The sequence below is a fragment of the Arvicola amphibius genome, unplaced genomic scaffold (assembly GCF_903992535.2).
Source record: "Arvicola amphibius unplaced genomic scaffold, mArvAmp1.2, whole genome shotgun sequence".
In the NCBI taxonomy this organism is placed as follows: Eukaryota; Metazoa; Chordata; class Mammalia; order Rodentia; family Cricetidae; genus Arvicola; species Arvicola amphibius.
In genome coordinates this window covers 181,594-204,111 of record NW_024582312.1, presented here as the reverse complement: position 1 = coordinate 204,111, position 22,518 = coordinate 181,594, and the positions used below count along the sequence as shown (strand labels likewise).

The following is a 22,518-nucleotide window of genomic DNA, read 5'->3' as shown; positions in this document are numbered from 1 at the left end:
AGTTTTTCATACTCCCTGGTATAAATGAAAATCGACAAAGTCTCTGCAGGTTCCTTACTGAACAATTTAATTCAGTCATGTCACATGATCGCAACACAAAAATAGAGTTTCCAAACTCCAGAGACAACTACACTTACAACTTAGGGTTGTAGCTGAATTGGGTGGTGCCTAGTGCATCAGTGTTGAAGTCAACACAACATAAGAAAAGATCTGCAGAGCATGTATCAAAGCAATGCCTACTGCCATATATAATACAGGAAATGAATAATTGGGCAGAAATTATTCCTAAAATGCATATTTTGTTAGTGATTACTAAATGAAATAGATGGTACTTAATGTGTGTCAAAAAATAGCTTAATATGATACAAATATTTTTATAACATTATCTTTACTGCTAGATTTTCCCACAACATTTACAAACATATTTGAACACCCTATCTCTTAGCTCCAACAACAGAAGTTATATAGCAGGAAGGCATGCAAATAAGGCCCATCTCTTCTCATGAAAACCAGATAAACATTGGCCCTGAATCTCAGACAAAAGAATCAGTCTTTTATGCCCAAGTCTTTCCATTCAGTAATCAGCACAGAAAATAAAACACACAATGTATTTGGTGTTGATTTAGATTTTCCTTGTTGCTTGTTTAAAAGGTAATTTATGAAGAAGAGATACTGAGTGTGTTAGTGAACATGAACAAGATATATAAAAGATAGAGCTTCTGTAGCAATTTACTAACAACATTGTGTTTGCAGGTGTCCAGTCTGAGGTGAAGATTGTGGAGTCTGGAGGAGGCCTGGTGAAACCTGGGGGATCCCTCAGACTATCCTGTGTAGCCTCTGGATTCACTTTCAGTGACTACTGGATGCACTGGGTTCACCAAGCTCCCGGGAAGGGGCTGGAGTGGGTTGGAGGTATTAATACAGACAGCAGTACTATAAGATATGCACCATCTGTGAAGGATCGATTCACCATCTCCAGAGAAAATGCCAAGAACACTCTGTACCTGCAAATGAACAGTGTGAGATCTGAGGACACAGCCACTTATTACTGTGCCAATGACACAGTGATGGAACTTCAGTGTTAATTCAGACATAAACCTCACTGTTAGGCCACTCAGGGCCACCAGGGGGTGCAAAAGATACAGAATACAGGTTCATCCCAGGAATTTATGGAGTCATCATTCAGTTAAGTACTCCTCTCAGGTGTTTGCCTGCATTTTTTACACTTTCTCTGGAATTTTCTCCACATATAAGTTCTGAAGGGATCCAATTTCCTCAACACATTATATATATACTTCTTGTGCTATTTTATCATAGGAGGCAGGGTCTCCCATGAACAATGTGTAAACTGAAAACCACGGGGACTCAAATTACCCTACATAAGTTTTTGAAATTTCATGAGAAGAAAGTTCAAATGAGACCCAGGTGTGCTTTTAGTTCAGTCAGATGGAAAAGGATATAGTTATATTTTAATAAAATTTAATTAAGAACATTTCCCAAGGTTTTGTATATTCTTTTTTTTCTGTGTTCAGTATTTATTCAACCACTGTTCTTTTTTTTTTGTTTTTGTTTTTTTTTTAGATGCTGTATTATACTTTTTTTAATGGTTTATTTTTTATATTTAAAAATTTCCATCTCCTCCCCTCCTCCTCCCCCTTCCCTCCCCTCCTCTTCCCCCTTCCCTCCCTTCTTTCTTCCCCTTCCTTCCCCTCCCCTCCACCCATACCTCCCCTCCCTCCCTCTCAAGGCCAAGGAGCCATCAAGGTTCCCTACTCTATGCTAAGACCAAGGTCCTCCCAACTCCCCCCAGGTCCAGGAAGTATTCATAACAGATAATTTCTGAAAGCAAGTTTCTGTACAGGAAAAAATATCATTAGCAAAGTAAAGAATATACAAAACTGAGGCCATCTCGGTTTTGTATATTCTTTACTTTGCTAATGATATTTTTTCCTGTACAGAAATTTGCTTTCAGAAATTATCTGTTATGAATACTGACTTTGTTCCTTTACCTTGGTCTCTCAATAAAATTATTTCCCAAAATATCATCTATAATTCTAGAATCTATCCATGTCTACAAATATTATAATCCTCTTTGATATGCCTCAGTCATTCACAAGATTTGAGTTTGTGATCATTAATATTAGATTATTTTATATGATTTTTCCTATGGATAAACAGATTCACAACTATGCCTACTGATGAAAATAGCTTTTGTTTATTTTAATGTTTTCTGTGACTTTGTACAAATCAGTTTTCCATTGCTTTTCTTCAAAACTGAAAGTATTATATGCTATTGTAACAAAGCTGAAGTTTTGAGGTTTAATATTCCTAGTTAGCTTGATTAATTTGAGATCACATAAGTCTCTTACTCAATGGATGTGAGAGTGTTTCCTCACAGGTGTAATAGAGGAGGGAAGATTCACATTTAATATAGATGGCACACATTTGTGGGCTGCAGGTCTGCAGCCAGTAGAATAATAAAAAGGGAATACTGGCTATACCCAATTAATTAATCTGTATATTTCCTGATCTATGCACAGGAAAGAAAATAACATAAATGATAAGAAAATGCAATTAAAGTTCACATGTGACATGATGATTACCTAAGGCACATAGATACTGATGTAGAACAAATATTTTTTGTTATAGATTGATAATTTTGAAGGGAATGTTTACTCTGTGGCAATGTATCCTTTTCTTATTTACTTAATTATTTATTTAAATTGAATTCATATTTGTTGATTACTCTTAGCATTTTATCTTTGGTATTCACAAAAATGTTAATGCAGTTAATATTTGCATTATTCTAGATGCTGGAGACAATAATCAATTGGTAAATGCAATTTCTTGATGAGGATCTGATTTGATTGCAGCACCCAAAATGACAGTTCATAAGTATATATAACTACTGTTCTGTGTGATCTGACAACCTCTTCTTTCCTACTCAACTACCTGGATTCATGTGCACATATAAAAAGAAATGAACATGCACACATATGAAAATAACTTAAAAAATTGAGGTATAAAAGTAATGAAATGAGAGAATTTTGAATTGCAAGATGTAAGATCCTTTAAAGAACATGGGTAAAATATATGAAGATGAAACCAAGGAGTTTATTGCCAAGTTGACAAGAAGTGAACATGAAATGACTCAACTTCATGGTAAACTTGGCTGTAATTGTGATCAACCAGGAGAGTCTTTTGTACAGCTGTGATCATTTTTTTCTGATAACTATCTTTTCTCTTTTGAATGAATGTGCATATTGAATAACTATCTTTTCTATTTGGAATGAATTTTCATATTGAATAATGACTTTTGAGGGAAAAACAGAGATGACACACAGAGAGAAAGATCATATAATATGAATCTAACATGAAAAGTGAAAATCCTGAGGCAGATATTGGGGTTCAAGCTGAATCAGAAAAGCAAAGCTGTGAACTAGTGGAGAGACCTTTTACTTCCACCAAATCTTCAGACTGAAAAAGTAAGCTCCTGTTTTCATAAATACTCCGACTCCACACTCCAGTGAGTTTCTGTCTCTTCACTTTTATATTATTCTCTCCGCTCAGTCATATCACTCCTGTATCCACCTCCTGACTGCTGAGATTAAATGTGTATGACTTCTAAACACTGAGATTAAAGGCATGAGCCACCACCACCTGGATAGTTTTGGGTTCAGTCTTGTCTAGTCCTGGGTAGCCTTGACCACAAAGAGATTTATTTGTCTGCCTGTCTCTTGTGTCCTGGGATTAAAGTTGTGATTCTATCGTTGTCTTTTAATGTTTTAGCAATGTACGCCTATCTTAAAGCAAGTTTAATTTTTTTTAATTACAAATAAAATGTCAAGGCCATCCCACTAAATTCAGGAATATGACAAGGCTGTCCACTCTCTCCTTATCTCTTCAATATAGTGTTTGAAGTTCTAGCAATAGCAATAAGACAACATAAGGGGATCAAGGGGATTCGAATTGGAAAGGAAGAAGTCAAACTTTCGCTATTTGCAGATGATATGATAGTGTACATAAGCGACCCCAAAAAATCCACCAGAGAACTTCTACAGCTGATAAACTGTAATGTGGCAGGATACAATATCAACTCCAAAATATCAGTTGCCTTCCTATACACAAAGGATAAGGAAGCAGAGAGGGAAATCAGAGAAGTATCACCTCTCATGATAGCCACAAATAGCATAATATATCTTGGGGTAACTCTAACCAAGGAAGTGAAGGACTTATTTGACAAGAACTTTAAGTCTTTGAAGAAAGAAATTGAAGAGGATACCAGAAAATGGAAGGATCTCCCTTGCTCGTGGATTGGGAGGATCAACATAGTAAAAATAGAAATTCTACCAAAAGCAATCTACAGATTCAATGCAATCCCCATCAAGGTCCCATCAAAATTCTTCACAGATCATGAGAAGACAATAATCAACTTTATATGGAAAAACAAGAAACCCAGGATAGCCAAAACAATCCTATACAATAAAGGAACTTCTAGAGGCATTGCCATCCCTGATTTCAAACTCTGTTACAGAGCTACAGTATTGAAAACAGCTTGGTATTGGCATAAAACAGAGAAGTCGACCAAAGGAATCATATAGAAGACCTGGATCTTAACCCACAAACTGATGAACACCTGATTTTTGATAAAGGAGCCAAAAGTACACAATGGAAGAAAGAGGGCATCTTCAACAAATGGTGCTGGCATAACTGGATGGCAACCTGTAGAAGAATGAAAGTAGATCTATATCCACCACCATGCACAAAACTCAAGTCCAAATGGATTAAAGACCTAAATATTAATCTGAACACACTGAGCCTGATAGAGGAGAAAGTGGGAAGTACTCTACAACATTTGGGCACAGGAGACTGCTTCCTACGTATAACCCCAGCAGCACAGACATTAAGGGCAACATTGAATAAAAGGGACCTCCTGAAGCTGAGCAGCTTCGGTAAAGCAAAGGACACTGTCACTAAGACAAATGGCAGCCTACTGACTGGGAAAAGATCTTCACCAACCCTGCAACTGACAAAGGTCTGATCTCCAAAATATATAAGCAACTCAAGAGACTAGACTTTAAAATGCTAATTAACCCATTTAAAAATGGGGCTATGAACTGAACAGAGAATTCTCAACAGAAGAAATCCAGATGGCCAAAAGTCACTTAAGGTCATGCTCAACCTCCTTAGCAATCAGGGAAATGCAAATCAAAACAACTTTGAGATACCATCTTACACCTGTCAGATTGGCTAAAATCAAAAACACCAATGATAACTTTTGCTGGAGAGTTTGTGTGGTAAGGGGTGCACTCATCCATTGCTGGTAGGATTGCAACCACTTTGGAAAGCAGTGTGGCGATTTCTCAGGAAATTCAGGATCAACCTATGCCAGGACCAAGCAATTCCACTTTTGAGAATTTACCTAAGAGATGCCCAATCATACTACAAAAGCATCTGCTCAACTATGTTCATAGCAGCATTATTTGTAATAGCCAGAACCTGGAAACAACCTAGATGTCCTTCAGTGGAAGAATGTATAAAGAAGCTGTGGAATATATACATATTAGAATACTACTCAGCGATAAAAAAAATAATGACATCTTGAATTTTGCAGGGAAATGGATGGAAATAAAAAACACTATTCTAAGTGAGGTAAACCAGACCCAAAAAGATGAACATGGGATGTACTCACTCATAATCGGTTTCTAGCCATAATTAAAGGACATCGAGCCTATAATTCGTGATCCTTGAGAAGATAATAAGAAGGTGAACACAAAGAAAAACATATAGTTATCCTCCTAAATATTGGAAGTAGACAAGATTGCCAGGCAAAAGTTGGGAACTTGTGGGTGGGGTGGGATGGGGGCAAGGGGAGATGGGGAGAGAAAAGAGTGATGTGGATGATGGGGAGAGCTTGGGGGAATGGGATGGTTGGGACATCGGAAGGGTGGATATGGAAGCAGGGAAGCATATATCCTAATTAAGGGTCCATCTTAGGGTTGTCAAGAGACTTGATTCTAGAGGGGTTTCCAGGTATCCATGGGGATGCTCACAGCCAGTTCCTTGGGCAGCTGAGCAGAGGGAACCGGAAAAGGCCAGATCCTATAGCCATACTGATGAATATCTTGCATATCACCATAGAACCTTCACCTGGCGATGGATGGAGATAGAGACAGAGCCCTATACTGGAGCACCAGACTGAGCTCCCAAGGTCCTGATGAGGAGCAGAAGGAGGGAGAACATGAGAAAGAAAGTCAGGTTCGTGAAGGGTGCTGTTCACCCACTGAGACGTTGGGACAGAACTAACGGGAGATCACCAAGCCCAGCTGGAATAGGACTGATGGAACATGCAACCAAACTGGATTCTTTGAATGTGGCTTATGGTGGAGGATGACTGAGAAACCAAGGACAATGGCGATGGGCTTGGTCTCTATGGCATGGATGGGCTCTGTGTGAGCCTTGTCAGTCTGGTTGCTCACCTTCCTGGACCTGGGGGGAGTTAGGAGGACCTTGAACCTAACATAGTGAAGGGAACCCTGATGGCTCTTTGGTCTGGAGACGGAGAGAGTGGGGGTATGTGTTTAAGGGAGGAGATGGAAGGAGGAGGAAGAGGGGAGGAGATGGAAATTTTTAATTAAAGAAATAAAAAAATTTAAAAATAAATAAATAAAATGGAAAGAAGGCTACACCTAAAATAAGAAAATTACATGTAATAATTACAATAACTATATAAAATATATGCAGGTAATAAATACATCAACAATGTCTAATCCATTTGCATTTGACAAATTCAGAGAAAATACTCTATTATCTATCCTATGTTGGTGAGGCCAAAGATGTATAAATAATTTGTTTTATATAATAGCATGCCTTTACCTTCTAAAACTATCTTTTAATATCTTTCAACCTTACATACTTTACATTTCTTTAGTGAATTTTTCTGAGCCTCATAAATAAAGAAAACTATAAATATAACTATCTAATCTTCAAACATATCAGAAACGCAAAACGACATAATATTAACTGAGTAAGTAAAATGTGTGAACAAGGGACTTCCAAGAAAATGTTAGAAATAACAAAAAAAAAGCTGACTGGCTGACTAAGTCACTCAAGATAACCCTGCCTCATTGGGAAATCCTGCTTCAACCCAAATTCCTAACATGTCCAAAAGACTTTTCTGTGAAGCATGATATACTCAAGGTCTGTCCCTCATCTTGACAGTGTTTGTCAGTCACATATTTTGTGTCTTCCTTGTCCAATTAGACCATCATACTGTCAACAGTGAAGGAAAGAGCAAATTCTTGCCCAGTGAATTATATTTGTCATAAATCAAATAATATCTGTGTGAAGCTTATTCAAAGTCAATCATATTGGATGTAGATTTATGATACCAGTAACAGATATGTCTCACTGTCATAAACAAAAACCTATATTATTAAAACATCTTTAATACTATATTCTATAAGATCTGAAGTATAGGAACATGACCTCTCTATCTCAAATTTATCTATATTTGACTTCCAAAACCTACCTAATTTGACTACAAATTCTATTATAATAGGTGATTAACTACTAACCAATATTTCCTTATTATCTCAAACAATTACTATACATTCTTAAATGTGTTGTATAGGTATGGTTGTATAGGTATATCTTGAAAAATAGTAGAAATGTATGTACAGCATGTTCTAACAAAATTAATCTCAAAGTTACATCAATATCAAAATTTGTAGATAATATACAAAAGTCAAATTCAATGTTAAACAATTAAACTAGTAGTTGATTTTTCAAAGTAGATTCAGTAATCTACCCATTTATCTTACCATACCTAATCCTTCCTTTTTACTTTTAAGTGTAGATTCAATAATTTACCCTTCTACTCTGTCATGTCAATATCCTTTTTGAAAAAAAAAACAAAACAAGAATTCTAAATCTCATCTCCTTTGTTCAACTTTCTTCATGAGTGTGAACAATAACAACTTAAAACCAACCCCCTTAAAAATAACAAATATCCATAACCCATTAAACCACCATAAAGCAGCCACTTCACCTTTTGAGAGTATGGGTATCATATTCTTTTATTTATTTAAAAAACCTAATGATTATTTTTCATTTTACATAACAATCCTAGTTCCTACTCCCTCCCCTCCCTCCATTTCCTCCACTTATCCCCTACCATGTCCCCATTTACTATTGAGAGGGGGTAAGACACATTGCTTTGAAGAAGATCCAAGGCTCTTCATTCTATATCTACGCTTAGTTAGGTATCCTTCAAACAAGAATAGGTTCTCAAAAATCCAGTAAAAGAAGTGGGGATAAATTCTGGTGCCACTTCCAGTGGCCCCACAATCTGCCCAAGCCATGCAACTGGCACACACATCCTGATGGTCCTATGCTGGTTCCTTGCCTTTCTGACTAAAGTTGGTGAACATCCATAAGTTCAGGTAAACTGTTGCAGTGGATGTCCCCATTGTGGTCTTGACCTCTTCGCTCATGTTATCATTGCCCCCACTCTTCAACTGGACTTTGGGATCTAAGCCAGCACTCTGCTGCATGTCTCTGACTTTGTTTCCATCAGTTGCTAGATGAAGCTTTTATTGTGACATTTACTATATTCATCAATTTAACTATAGGGCAAGACCAGTTCTGGCACTCTTTCCTTTATTGTTTAGGGTATTAACTGAAGTCATCATTGTGGATTCTTTGGAATTTCTGTAGTTCCATGTTTCTTGCTAACCCCACAATGGCATGCTCAATTAAAATATCTCTTTCCTTGATCTCCATCTCTGTCCTTTCTCCATCTCAACCATTCCTTTAACTCAAGTTCTCCTCACCCCTCCACTTCTTCCCTCCTCTTCACTTATGACCCTCCTGTATCCCCCCACTCCATGCTTCCATTTTTTCAGGAGATCTTGTCTATTCCAGATTTCCAGGTGGATCTATATATGTTTTTTCTTAGGGTTAACCTTGTTACCTAGCTTCTTTAGGGTCATGGATTATAGGCTTGTCATCCTTTACTTTACAGCTAGTATACACTTATGAGTGAGTACATACCATGTTCATCTTTCTGGGTCTGGGTAGCCTCACTCATAATTTTTTTTCTAGTTCCATCAATTTGCATGCAAATTTCAAGATGTCATTGTGTTTTACCACTGAGTAGTACTCCATTGTATAAACTGACCACATTTTCTTTATTCTTCAGTTGAGGGGCATCCAGGTTGTTTCCATGTTCTTGTTATTTCAAATAATGCTTCTATGAACATAGATGGCATCATATTCTTAAATTTTCTTCCTGGTGTCTAGGCTCAATGGTATCTTTAGGGAATCCTGAAAAGAAAAATCTTAATTATCAAGCCCTGATAGAGGTAGCTGTACTATATTTTGTCTAGTTTGTATAATGGAAAGTGCACTGCTTGTCTCAAGTCCTGGCTAGAGTAGTCTGTTAGGCTGAATCATCACACCTAGCCACTTCAAAACTGTTCAGAGCAAGTTTGTAATTCAAAAATGATCTTTAGGTGGTGTTTTTCATCTTGGTGATGTTACCACAGTCCTGGAAGTAATCACAGTTGTGGGACCCTATCCTCCTTTTGTATATTCATAGGTCACTGTTAGATCAGCTTATGGTTCATGGCTGAAAAGCAATAAAGACCCAATCCCAAGAAGCATAATGAAGACTTTTTCTAAAATTAGTTATTACTCTATATAACAATTAATATCTTGTTAAGAAGCTTAATATGTTTCAATTACAAAAATTATACCTTAAGAAAAGTTGTAAAGAATAAATATAAGGCAAAGTATTATGAGGTTATTGACAACATAATAATGCTTAAGTATCTGTTTTTCTTCTTTCCCATATGCTTTTCTGACATGAGACAGACACTTTGGATTTTACTTTAATATGCATGTTTTGTTTAGGGAAGAAAAGAGTCACATTCCAACTCCAAAGCTATCTTTAATTTTACCTGGACTAGAACTACATAAAAACCATTTAAATTATATGTCTGTAGAAAATAGTAGAAAAATTATTAGAGAAAATTTATGAAATTTTATCCTCTTGAAAATGTGATGTACTAATAAGATAACTTACTTTTTTGAGACTTTTTTCTGCATGATTTTTCCTTTTTCTTCAAATATCTGGTAAGAGTATAACCTTCTTTGTAATGGATCAATATTTTTAATTCATAGTGTTTTAATTTGTTTATATTCTATATGATAGTATATAACTGCCAATTTTTTTCTCTTCCTTTGTGGGATTTCCCTTTATTCAATTAGTTATGTGATTTTATTTTAGAAGGAGCAATTTAGTTTTATGATGTTCCATTGGTCAAGTTTTTCTCTTTAACTCCTTGGCATGTAGTTGTGTCCATAAGATTGTAATTTCCTACAATTACAATTTGTTGAGTATTGTCTCTGTTCTTTCCAACAGCTCAATATTTCAACTTTAATATTTATTTCTCTTATCTGTTTTCTGTGAGTCTAATTTCTTTTATTCTCTATCTGTACTGTTACTCAAGTACCATTCTTGAAGATGATATCTTTTTATAATGTGTAATTTTGAAATCTCTGACAAGAATTATGTGATTATAGTTAACAGACATTCATGTTTGTATTTTCCAGTTTGCTTGCTGTTTTATCTACATCATTTTTTGTGCCCATACAAGTTTACTTTTATTAACATAGAAAATTATGATGTGAAAAATGATACAGTATTCCCTCCAACGTTCTGTTTACTAAAGATCACTTATGCTATCTTGGTTCACTTGAATTTAATTATAAATTAGAATTACTTCTAGCTTTTCTCAGTTTATAATAATATGGTATGGTTTTTTGTTATAAGTTTTAATTATATATGTATGTTGAATCATCCCTGCATCTCTTGGATACAAGCAAACTGATCAGACCACAAGGACATTTACTCAAATATGTTCATAGGAGCATTCTGTAATAGACAGAATATGGAAACAACTAGATACCCCTCAACAAAAGAATGTATAAGGAAAACATACATTTACACAATGTAGTACTCCTCAGCAGTAAAAATACAAATGAAATTCTTAAAATTATAGGCAAATCGATAGAACTATAATAAAAAATCCTAAGTGAGATAACCAAGACTCTTTAAGAGAAACAGAGTATGTGGTCATTCTTAAATGGATATTACAATAAAGTTTAATACATAAAATATTAATGTTGAATAGGGCTACTTTTTCATCCTCTTTGGTAAAATTTTCTATTAATGTTGGATGGCTGGTACTGTCTACAGTGTATCATTTGTGACCAAATGTTCACTTGATACCTTATATTACTCATGGATTGAATTAGTATATCATTCTGCCTTAAAGCAATCTGTCCTGTCCCAGGATGTTTCAATATATCCATTTATCACTCACATGTCCTCTGTGGTACACAGGACTTCTGCTAGCCTCATTATTCCTTGCATGAATTATTTACTTCCATTTCCCATGGCGTGCTGTCATACTTTAAGAAAGGATGGTACATGTTATTGATAAGAGAATACCTGGAGTTTGTTAAAAATGGAACATGTTTAATAACTACCATTGTTTGTGTATTTTCCACAGTAAAAGCTACTCTAAATTTGGATTTGAGAAAATCCTCCAAAGGGAAGCCCAATACCGCTTTGAGCTCTGGGTTGTAGTTATTAGGACCTCTCTTGGTTTATCCAAATTCCATAGCATTGATTTTCAGTACTGATAGGATAGGGTTATTTAGCCAAGTATGCCATCTTCTGAAGATTCTCACTTACCTTTTTCTTGATGAATCAATATCACACTAAATTCTTGGAACATTGCTTTTATGCTTGAAAGAATTGCAGAAAGATGGTGTTTTTCTTTTTTCTAGAATATGAGATAGTTTCACAGGAACATACATTTAGGTAATAAGTGCCATGACTTTTATCAACATGTAATTATGATGAATGAATTCACTGATGGTGAGGTGCACTAAAGTCCATTAAACTGTCCTCTACATTACACCTATATATTCCCCCTCCATGTGTTTAAAAGATGATAATATCCATATTTGTTAAGAGGTTAATTAAGGGACTACATGTGCACAATGCTCAGATACTTTTACATGATGGGAAGGGCCATATTTGTAATCTAGGTCTTTTCAGGTCACTCAAATGCCTGCACCAGAGTCCAATAAAGTGATGATCCAAAAAACAGGACTTGAATGCAATTCTTTGGATTCATATTGACATACTATCTGAGATCATAGACATTGTTCATGACCCTTCAGAGAAACAGGCAAATAATGAAGGGAATTTCTAATAAAATTAATATAGAATTGCTTTATGACCTATAAATATCATTTCTTGTGGGTCTATCCAAAGAAATTAAATTATCATATGGAAGTATCTTGCCTCCGGTTACATTATAGTGTGTATATTTTATTGAATAAAACTTAGCATTTTGAACTATTCTAGCTCTATTTCTAATAAGATTTCCTCATGGCCATAGGAAAGTCACAGCACAAATGATTTCATGACCAATAGGAGTGATAAGAATTGGCAGGTAATATAGTTCAGTTACACATGTCTAACTTAGTATATTTTAGGCCCTGGCTTCAATACAAAATAACAAAGCAGAAGAAAATTGAGGTTGGGAAAATAGCTCATTTGGTAACATAGCTCTATGAACAAGACACTCTAAATTTGGATCCCTAATATAAAAATAATAAGCTAAGAATAGCAGTAGATATTTATAGTTCCAACACTGGGGACAAATATGTGCATTATAGAAGCATTTTGAATGCCAGTAATGCCCGATTGATGAAATTCATATTGATTTATAAACTCTAATCTAAAGAAGGGTTATTATTGGAGATGAAAGGCAACAAACCAATGATCTACCTCTAGCCTCTATAGGTGTGTTTACACACAAGAACAATCACTTGTATACACAATTGTACATACTCACAACAGGTGAAAACACTGCACACACACACACACCTACATATACAAAAATTGAAAGGGAATATTAAGTGTATTTATAGAAAGAGGATCAATACCCCAAACAAAGAATTAACACTTGGTCCATTAATTTTCCTCATTTTGGTAAGTCATAAAATACAAAAATTTAGAATTGCTACAATAAATTTTAAACAAATTGTCATATCCTTATAATCTATGATATTGTACTCTAGAAACCATCAACTGTTGAATACTGAACATATGTGCTATTATAAAATGCCATGATGTGCTTTCAGCAATTAGCATGCATGCATTGATTTAAATTCCACAATTTGGGTGAATCTGTGGGAGATTAAAAGTGAAAAGTGAATTTCCATTTCCATGAAACTGAAGGACAAATAAGTCCATAGAGGTAGGTAGGGAAAAGAGAAGAAGAACCTGGAACATGAGTTGAGAACAAGAGATGCATGGCTTTCTTTGATTCTAGAATAATGTTAGAAAGAAGAGAGACCAGCATTGTAAATTTTATCATTGTCAGGATTCTGCTCAGTTAAGTGGTTACTCATGTGATTCCACTCAAAACTTTAGCATGATGAAGAGTTAGAATTAAATGACAAACAATGATTTGAATTGAAATTAATATACATATAAAGGGTACAGTGAAATATTTGTACACTCCCATGAGGAAATATGCATGTAGTTCTGAATTAAGCTACAGTGTGATAGTTAGAAGCAAGAGGATATTAGAATAAAAATATCCTGTGTCTTGTTCTGTGTGAGATATGAAGAGACACAACTAGCACAAAGATTTTAAGCTATGTCACTGATTGTGAAACATCTGTATCCATTCAGACCATAAATCAATTAATATCAAAAAGTATTTAAATAATCTGTCATTGAGTGCCTTTTAGGCATGAGTTTATCCCTGACAAAGTGTATAGGGAGCCATCATAATGCTATGGCCATCAGGTTGGGAACATCATATTGCAGAGACAGTATAACATCAGGCTATGCCAAATTTCCATGGTTTCAAGTGTGTTCCTTGAGTTCAGTGCATAGAAGCCTGAAAAGAACTTCCAGTAAGCCCAGGCTTTCTCTCCCTGCCCAATGTGCTGAATAAACTGCAGTATCTTGAAACTGGAATTTATTAACTACCTTTGACAGATAGTATTTGTGCTACAAGAACATTGATGGTACAAAGTCCAGTCTGTGTGCACAGCACTATTTTCCTCATTTCTATAATCTGTCATGGCCCCACTGTTTTTGCTTTGTACCCTGTGGTAATTGTCTATCCTTAGTCCTCATTATTAGCACAGATTTGCATACACATCAAGATAAAGAAAATGATTTTAAACAACTTTAAGTCAGATGTAAGACATCTCTAATATTTGTCCTCCAAACCAGTTTTTCATGACTCTGTTTCTGATGATTCTAGAAGCTGTGTTTGTATCTCTCAATGTATTGCTGTTCTTTTAATATCGTTAAAATTATCAAATATTGAAGTAGGTAGAGTCAGATTCCTGTATGGATGTTCAGTCTTGCTAAGACTGGATAATAAAATAACAGAAATCAGATTCATATAAGCTATGGTTTTTATGAGATTTCAAATTATCCAAAATGGAATTTCTTTATATTTGAACACAGATTTATTGTCAGTTCATATAATACTAAAAATAAACCCAGATATCGTTGCTTTAGTGTGATATTTTTTATTTAATTTGATTTATTATTAATATATTCTTTGTTTTCAAACTTTTATTCTTCTAATTGTGTAATTGTCTTTGTGAGTGTGTGTGAACATGATTTTAGATACCCCAGGAGGTAAAAGGTTTTGCTTCCCATTGGAGCCAGAATTATAATTGGTGGTAAATCCATGAGGTTGGGGATAGAAACCAAACCCTGATCTTTTGGATCTCAAGACATGTGTATAACCACTGATCCATCTCACCAGATATATAACTATTCTTCTTTATAAACTATCCTTGTATATTTTATTACAAAATATATTTAAATTATATATTAATGTAAATAAATAATTAAAAATTTTACAAATTTTACAAATTTATAACTCTTATTAGCTGATCTATATAAAGGGAGAACACATATTTTATCATTTTAAGTTAAAATGTATTTTATGTCTGCTTCATCAAAGAATGCTAGACATTGACAGGGGAATGCAAATGATCCTATGAGTTCAAGAATACACTTATTTGGGAGTATTATGCAGGGAAGGAATGATGAAGAAATCCCAGTGTGCAGAGGTACTCACCACTGGAAAGAAAAAAAGTCACTGATTCTGAGCACACAATATGACAGACACATGAAGAATGGAAGTCCTAGATCATATTTGCACAGTTACATAAAATAAATCAGTGGGACTATGAAATGCATAAGAGAGGACCTAGCTCAATTTGTGGGTTTGAGAGAAAAAACAACCAGCACGAAGCCATGGAAAACAGCCAAGGACAGGGACTGGTTGAAGTCATCATGGATCTTTGTATATTAGATTGTATATCCAGGTTTGTTCACTACCTAGTCATATGCAAATTTGCCATATACAAAGTTTTCAAATAGAAATCTGAGGCTCCTCTCCCTCAACAAGCAAGCGAGTGCCTAGTTAGAATGAAGAAACTAGAGTGCCCATTCTCATTCCAGATTGAGTGGTTGTAGAGGGTCTTTTTCCTGTTGATTGTAGGCCAAAATAGGACACCAGAGGCCAGAGCTTCACAGTAAACTGCAACACAGATACATTTATTTTATAAATAATTATAAATATTTATTTATATTTATATTTATAATTTATAAATATAAAAATATTTATAAATGTGTGTATGTGTGTTTGTGTGAGTGTGTGAGAGTCTGGCTGTGTTTAGATTCTTTGTATAAGGTGTAATTGGGTTTATGTTACCTTAGTTACTCTTTTATATCTTTTGCTTTTTGGTTTGTTAGGTTTTTATGTTTTAAATACAAATTCCAGTTCCCTTTTCATACTTAACTACCACTCCCCAATATTTTACACTCTCTAACCATCCATTTCCTACAAGCATTGTAATTTCATTATTTATTGGAGATTAACAATATTTCCTATTATATGTAAATCATACACACTATTTTCTGGTGTGTTTATGAATATCTTGGTTAATTTTTAATATTTTGCTGAAGTAAACAAAACAGCAACAAACCTAGGGTTGTAAATATGAGTACATGATATATGAGATACTCTGAATATTTTTCCAACACAGAGATATGTGAATCATGTTAGTTCTAGTTTTAGTTTTATGAAAAATCTCCAATCAGATTTCTACAATGGTTGAACTAATTTTTCCACCACCACTGTATATGAGGACTGCTCTCTCTCCGGATCTCAAAAATTTATAGGACTTTTGATAGCAGCCACTTCTACTTGGGAAAGTTTGTATTTCAAAGTGGTTTTAATTTGAATTAGCATGATGCCTATGAATTTTGAACACTTTTAAAAATATTTATTGACGATTGTATGTCTTTTTTATGTCATCTATCTGTGTGCTACTTGGCACTTATATTTTTCTGACATTTAATTTATGCAATGCCAGGTAATTGGATCTTACCCCTTGTATGATGTGTAGCTGTTAAGACACTGCTCCCATTCTCTTTCCATTTGTTTCATTAATTGCTTAAATCTATTAATATTTTTTTAGCAATCCTTGTTTTCTTGGTGTTCTCTCTCTTTTGAGACATGTTTTCTCAGTGTATTCTTGGCTGTCCTGGAACACTCCTAAAACATGCTCTATAGATCAGGATGATCTCGATCTCACAGAAACCTGCCTACTGCTGGCTCCCAAATGCTTGGATTAAAAGGCAAGCACAATTAGTGCCCAGATTCCCTAGTGTTCTCTTACTCCTCTTTAAACTCTCACATTCTCTCTGTTACCTGTTCTACAGAGTTCCCATTTAGGATTGACTTTTGCATTGTGTCTCACTCTTTTCACATTGTCTGGCAATGGGTTTCTATACTTATAGTTATCTTATGAAGCAGGAAATATGTCTGATGATGGCTGAGTTAACTACTGATCTATGAATATTGTAGAATATCATTAGGAATAAATTTTTGCTATGTTATTTTAGAATAATACTAGTATTTGACTTTGCCATAGGTCGCTGATCTATCTCTTCTCTTGTTCTTGGCCATAAGAACAGTGTTATAGATGTTCTTCATCTCATAGGATGATCCTTAAAGGAAATCACACATTGATTGATTATTCCCTGGGGTTTTGTGCCAGTATTATGATAACACCTAATTCATGCAGGTATATGCTACAGTAATAGCTGGTTTGGAATTTATCTTTCTACTTTTGTAGCATGCATAATACCTTCCAGTTCCTCTGAATACTAATCACTAGGGTTGAAGACTCTAGGTAGGCAACAGCTCAAGTTATCTATTTTCAATGATTTGTAGAACTATTGCCTTTGTCAATATTACCATACCTATGTGGACATCAAGTAATATATTTAGCAGTAGACTGGGTTGTTTGGGTGTTGCATGGGACTTGCTTGGCCAATAATCCAATTAGATAAAACCTATTCCTAGACTTGGAGGCCTCATTTGATTATGAGAGATATCAAGCTACATCTTCATCTTCTCTGTCATATGTAAATCTGTTTAGAGTGCCTTTATATACATATGCAATTTAGGCAGCTTCTATTTCATTGTTTTCCATATGAACCTCCAATTGGCCTTTAGTTTTACATTTCCCTCTCCATAAAACCTCTGTTCTTCCCTCTTCTAACCCTCTTACACTTTGATCCTATTCCATTGCACAACATCCCAGCCCATAACTCTGCATTGAATTTCAGCTTCCTGGATAGAGTTAACCTGACTGCCTAGTCCCATAATTTAAACCTAACATGTGTGGTTATGTGGAATAAGACATACTTATCTAAACCTCAAGAGCAAACATCCTCATGTAAGTGAATGTATACCATGTTTGTATTTTGGGGTATGGGTTACCTCACTCAGTATGACTTTTTTTCTAGATTGAGTCCTCTGTCTTCAAATTTCATGACTCTGAAATTTAAACAACTGACTAATATTCCATTGTGTTAATGAGACATATTTTCTTAATCCATCCATCCACTAGGACATCTAGGCAGAAATAAATAGGTTTGAGCAAGTGTCTTCATCTTAGGTTGCAAAATCTTCTAGATATAGAATAAACTGAAACTTGAGGCAGATCTCCTTGCACTCCTGAGGAATCTCTACTATGATTTCTATAGTGACTATACAAATTTTTATTCTCACATATAAGTGATCCTTACCCTATGTAACCAAATAATGAGCTGTCATTTGTTTTATTGACCTAGGACAGTCTGAATTAGTGTATATTTAAGTCTCAGAGTACTTTTGACTTGCCTTTCATTCATGGTGGTAAATTTTGAATATTTCTTTTCATCCTTCTCAACCTTTTTGAGACTTCTCACTTTGAATCTATCCCATTTTTAATTGATTTGTTTGTATTCTTGATACCTTGTTTTTGTGGGTTCTTTAGATATTCAAGGAATTATCCTCATAATAGATGAGAAGTTGTTAAAAAATATTTTCCATTTTGTATCCAGGTTCATGCCAAGACCGTGTTATTTTTATTACTACAGCTCTATAGTATGATTTGATGTCAGGGATAGTAATACCTTCAACAGTTCTTGGATAAATTAGGATTATTTTAACTTCCTGAATTCTTGTTCTTATTATTTTCATTTGAATCTGAACATTGTCCTTTCGATAATGAATATTTGTGGCGGAATTTTGCTGAAGCTTGTATTGAATCTGTAGATTGTTATTTATAGAATGAGAATTTTAGCTATATTAATCCTACTAATTCATTTGTGGGGGAGATCTTTCCATCTCTATTAGCTTTTTCAATTTTTTCTTCAATATTTTAAAGTTTTTCTTGTACAAATATTTTACTTGGTTAGAGTTACAACAAGATATTTTTGAGGCTCTTGTGAATGTACTGTTTTCTTTTCAAGGTCTATCTCAATTTTACCGTCATTTGTATGTAGGAAGGTCACTGATCTTTGTGCATTTATAAAATGTGCTGATATTTACTGAAAGTATTTATTAGTTGTAAGAGTTTTCAGAGGGCATTTTATGGTCACTGATATATTCAATTATATCATCTACAAGGATAGATTCTTTGAGTTCTTCCCTTCCTAATTTTGTCCACTTTATCTCCTTAGTTATCTTAATGTTCTAGATAAGACTTCAAGCACTATTTTGAATTGATATATAGAGAGTGGATAAACTTGACTTTTTCCTGATTTTGGTGGAAATGCTTACAAATTCTTTAAATTTCAGTTGGCGTTTGTTGAGAGCTTCCAGTGTATTGCATTTATTATGGTGAATATATTCCTTGTGTCCCTAGAGTCTCACAACATTTATAACAAAAGGCATTAAATTTTGTTAAACTCATTTTTCAGTCCTATGATATGGTCATGTGGATTTTGTCTTTTAGTCTGATTGTGTTATGGATTACATTTGTAATTTTACATATGTAAAAATTTACTTCATCTCTGAAATGAGTCCTACTTGCTCATGGTAGATGATATTATTCATTTATCCTTATATTAAATTTACATATTTTATTATAAATTTACACACTAAAATCCCCTTCTGTAAACAGAATCCTAGAGTCTTTCCTGCTAGACTTCCCCAGAACATTTACAAACATATTAGAACACGCTATCTCTTAGCTCCAACAACAGAACTTATAGAGCAGGAAGGTATGCAAATAATGCCCATCTCTTCTCATGAAACCAGATAAACCCTGACTCTGTGCTCAGACTAAGGAATCAGTCCTAGATGCCCAGGTCTTCCCATTCACTGATCAGCACGGAAAACAAAACAGACAATGGATTTGGTGCTGATTTGGGTTTTTCTTCTTGCTTTTATAAAAGGTAATTTATGAAGAAGAGATAATGAATGTGTTAGTGAACATGAACAAGATATATAAAAAGAGTCTCTGTGGAAATTTACTAACAACATTCTCTGTGTTTGCAGGTGTCCAGTCAGAGGTGAAGCTTGTGGAGTCTGGGGGAGGCCTGGTGAAGCCTGGCGGATCCCTTAGACTATCCTGTGTAGCCTCTGGATTCACTTTCAGTGACTACTGGATGCACTGGGTTCGCCAAGCTCCAGGGAAGGGGCTGGAGTGGGTTGGAGAGATTAATAAAGACAGCAGTACTATAAGATATGCACCATCTGTGAAGGATCGATTCACCATCTCCAGAGACAATGCCAAGAACACTCTGTACCTGCAAATGAACAGTGTGAGATCTGAGGACACAGCCACTTATTACTGTGCTAGAGACACAGTGATGGGACTTCAGTGTTAACTCAAACATAAACCTCACTGTTAGGCCACTCAGGGCCACCAGGGGGTGCAAAAGTTACAGAATACAGGTTCATCCCAGGAATTTATGCAGACATAATTAGATTAAGCACTCTTCTCAGATGTTTGACCTGCATTTTTTTTCCACATTCTCTGGAATTCTCCACATGTACTTTCTGAAGTACTTTTGCTGAATACATTATATGTTCTTTTTTGTGTTATTTTATCATATGAGGCACAGTCTCCCATGAACAAAGTATAAACTGACAACTATGGGGATACAAAGTACCCTACATTAGTCATTAAAATTTCATAAGAAGAAAGTAGATGGACATTTCTGAGTATTTTCATATTTTAGGCAGATGTCATATCATTTTTTTTATTATAGCAGCATGAATGAGGGAAAACCAAAAGAAAGATGACACCATGAACATTAGATTAAGATAATCCTAGCATAATTGGAATTTCCTCTCTTATCCTTGAGGTGGTGCACTCATGTTCAAATGAGACCCAGCTGTGTTTCTAGTTCATTCAGTTTATTATTCCATGACTTTCATCTTGGTTCATAATAGAAATTTGTATAAATAGATCCTGTCAAGAAAAATTTATGAGAAGTGACATCTACCTTCCTAGAAAATCAAAACCACACAATTTGTCATTGTTATATGAATCTGCCATAGGTACATAGGGTCTTTAAGGTAAAATCTCATCCCTGGCCGAGCAAGTTCATTTCTCTTTGATCCACAGAAATCTTTACCATACCATGAAAAACACTAAGGATATTTATCTTGGTTATTTTTTTCTATTGCTATGAAAATACACTATTATGAAGGCAACATAAAATTATCACATTTATTATGCTTACAGCCTCATACTATTAGAGTGGATTATGAATGAGTCAAGGCTTGGTGGCTGAAGGATCAACTGAGGATCCCAAGTTCAATCTGCAAACAGGAAGAAGTCCCCAAAATAGCATGAGTCTTTAGTATAATCTAACTTTTCAAAATGACACACTTTCTCCTCCAAGATCACACCTCCTAATCTTTCCCAAAAATTTTCTCCAAGTGAGAAATCATTATTTAAATATATGAGTCTATGTGAGGCTTTCAAATTCAAACTTACATATCCAATGAAGGGACTACAGCATAGAAGTATAGAAGTTGGAAAAGAAGGGGACTGTTCTCAGGAACACCTTTCTCAACCTTCATAAATTCTGTTAACATTATTCCTCATGTCTTGTTGTCCCTGAGAAGAACAGTCCCCTTCTTTTTCAGCCTCTATATAAAACACATTCATAGCATACAGCAAGACATTCCACATGATTATCCCTTTTGTATCTAATCAAAAAGGAAGGTTTTAACTTCATTATTGTAAAATCACATACGCCAAAACAGTTATTAAGCAAGGATTGCAGTTACAAGATGTAGTCTCTTTGTATCTGACAAAATTAAATAAAATATTCTACCATCCATCTTATTTTTAATGAGTCTAAAGTTTCATATCTAATTTATTATTTTTCCCAAATATGGAAAAAAAATAATTATAACTATCTACTCTTCAACTAAATCAAAGATCCCAGAAAGATACAGTATTATGTAATTAAAAAGGAAATTTATTGTAAATAAATGACTAAACTCTAGAAATGCCAGAGACATTAGGCTGCCTTGACAGTCACTAAAAGTTCATAAGAAATGTTGGGGTATCCATTTTCAACTTATACACAGACAGTGTCTGGTAGGTTTCTCAGTGATGCAGGAATCTGAAGTACTATCTTTAATATTTTGGTAAAATTTGTCTGTCACTTTCTTTTGTGTCTTGAAGAATGTCTGACAGTCTCTTCCTTGAAGCAGGATCATTGAAGTATTGTCTCACCTTTTTTGGCAAGTTCCACATTTCTCGTTTTATGGGTCCTGCAATCAAGATTATACATTTTTTTCTCATTTTTTTATTAAAGATTTCCATCTCCTCCCCCTTCCCTCCCCTCCCTTCCACCCATACCCCCACTCCACCCCTCTCCAAGACAAAGAGCCATCAGGGTTCCCTTCACTATGTTAAGTCCAAGGTCCTCCCAGCTCCCCCTAAGTCCAGGAAGGTTAGCAACCAAACTGACAAGGTTCACAGTGAGCCCGTCCATGCTGTAGAGTTCATGTTCATTGCCGTTGTCCTTGGTTTCTCAGTCCTCCTCCACCGTCAGCCACATTCAGAGAGTCCGGTTTGGTCCCCTGT

General features: G+C 35.0%; 1 pseudogene and 1 gene segment (V, D, J or C); both read left to right on the top strand.

Annotated features, from left to right (window-relative positions):
* The first annotated feature begins 605 nt into the window (after positions 1–605).
* LOC119805769 lies at positions 606–7,419 on the top strand (annotated as a pseudogene).
* A 12,340-nt stretch (positions 7,420–19,759) lies between these two features.
* LOC119805776 lies at positions 19,760–20,296 on the top strand. The segment is given in 2 exon segments: positions 19,760–19,861; positions 19,965–20,296. Coding segments are annotated over 2 exon segments (378 nt in total).
* The last annotated feature ends 2,222 nt before the right edge of the window (positions 20,297–22,518 follow it).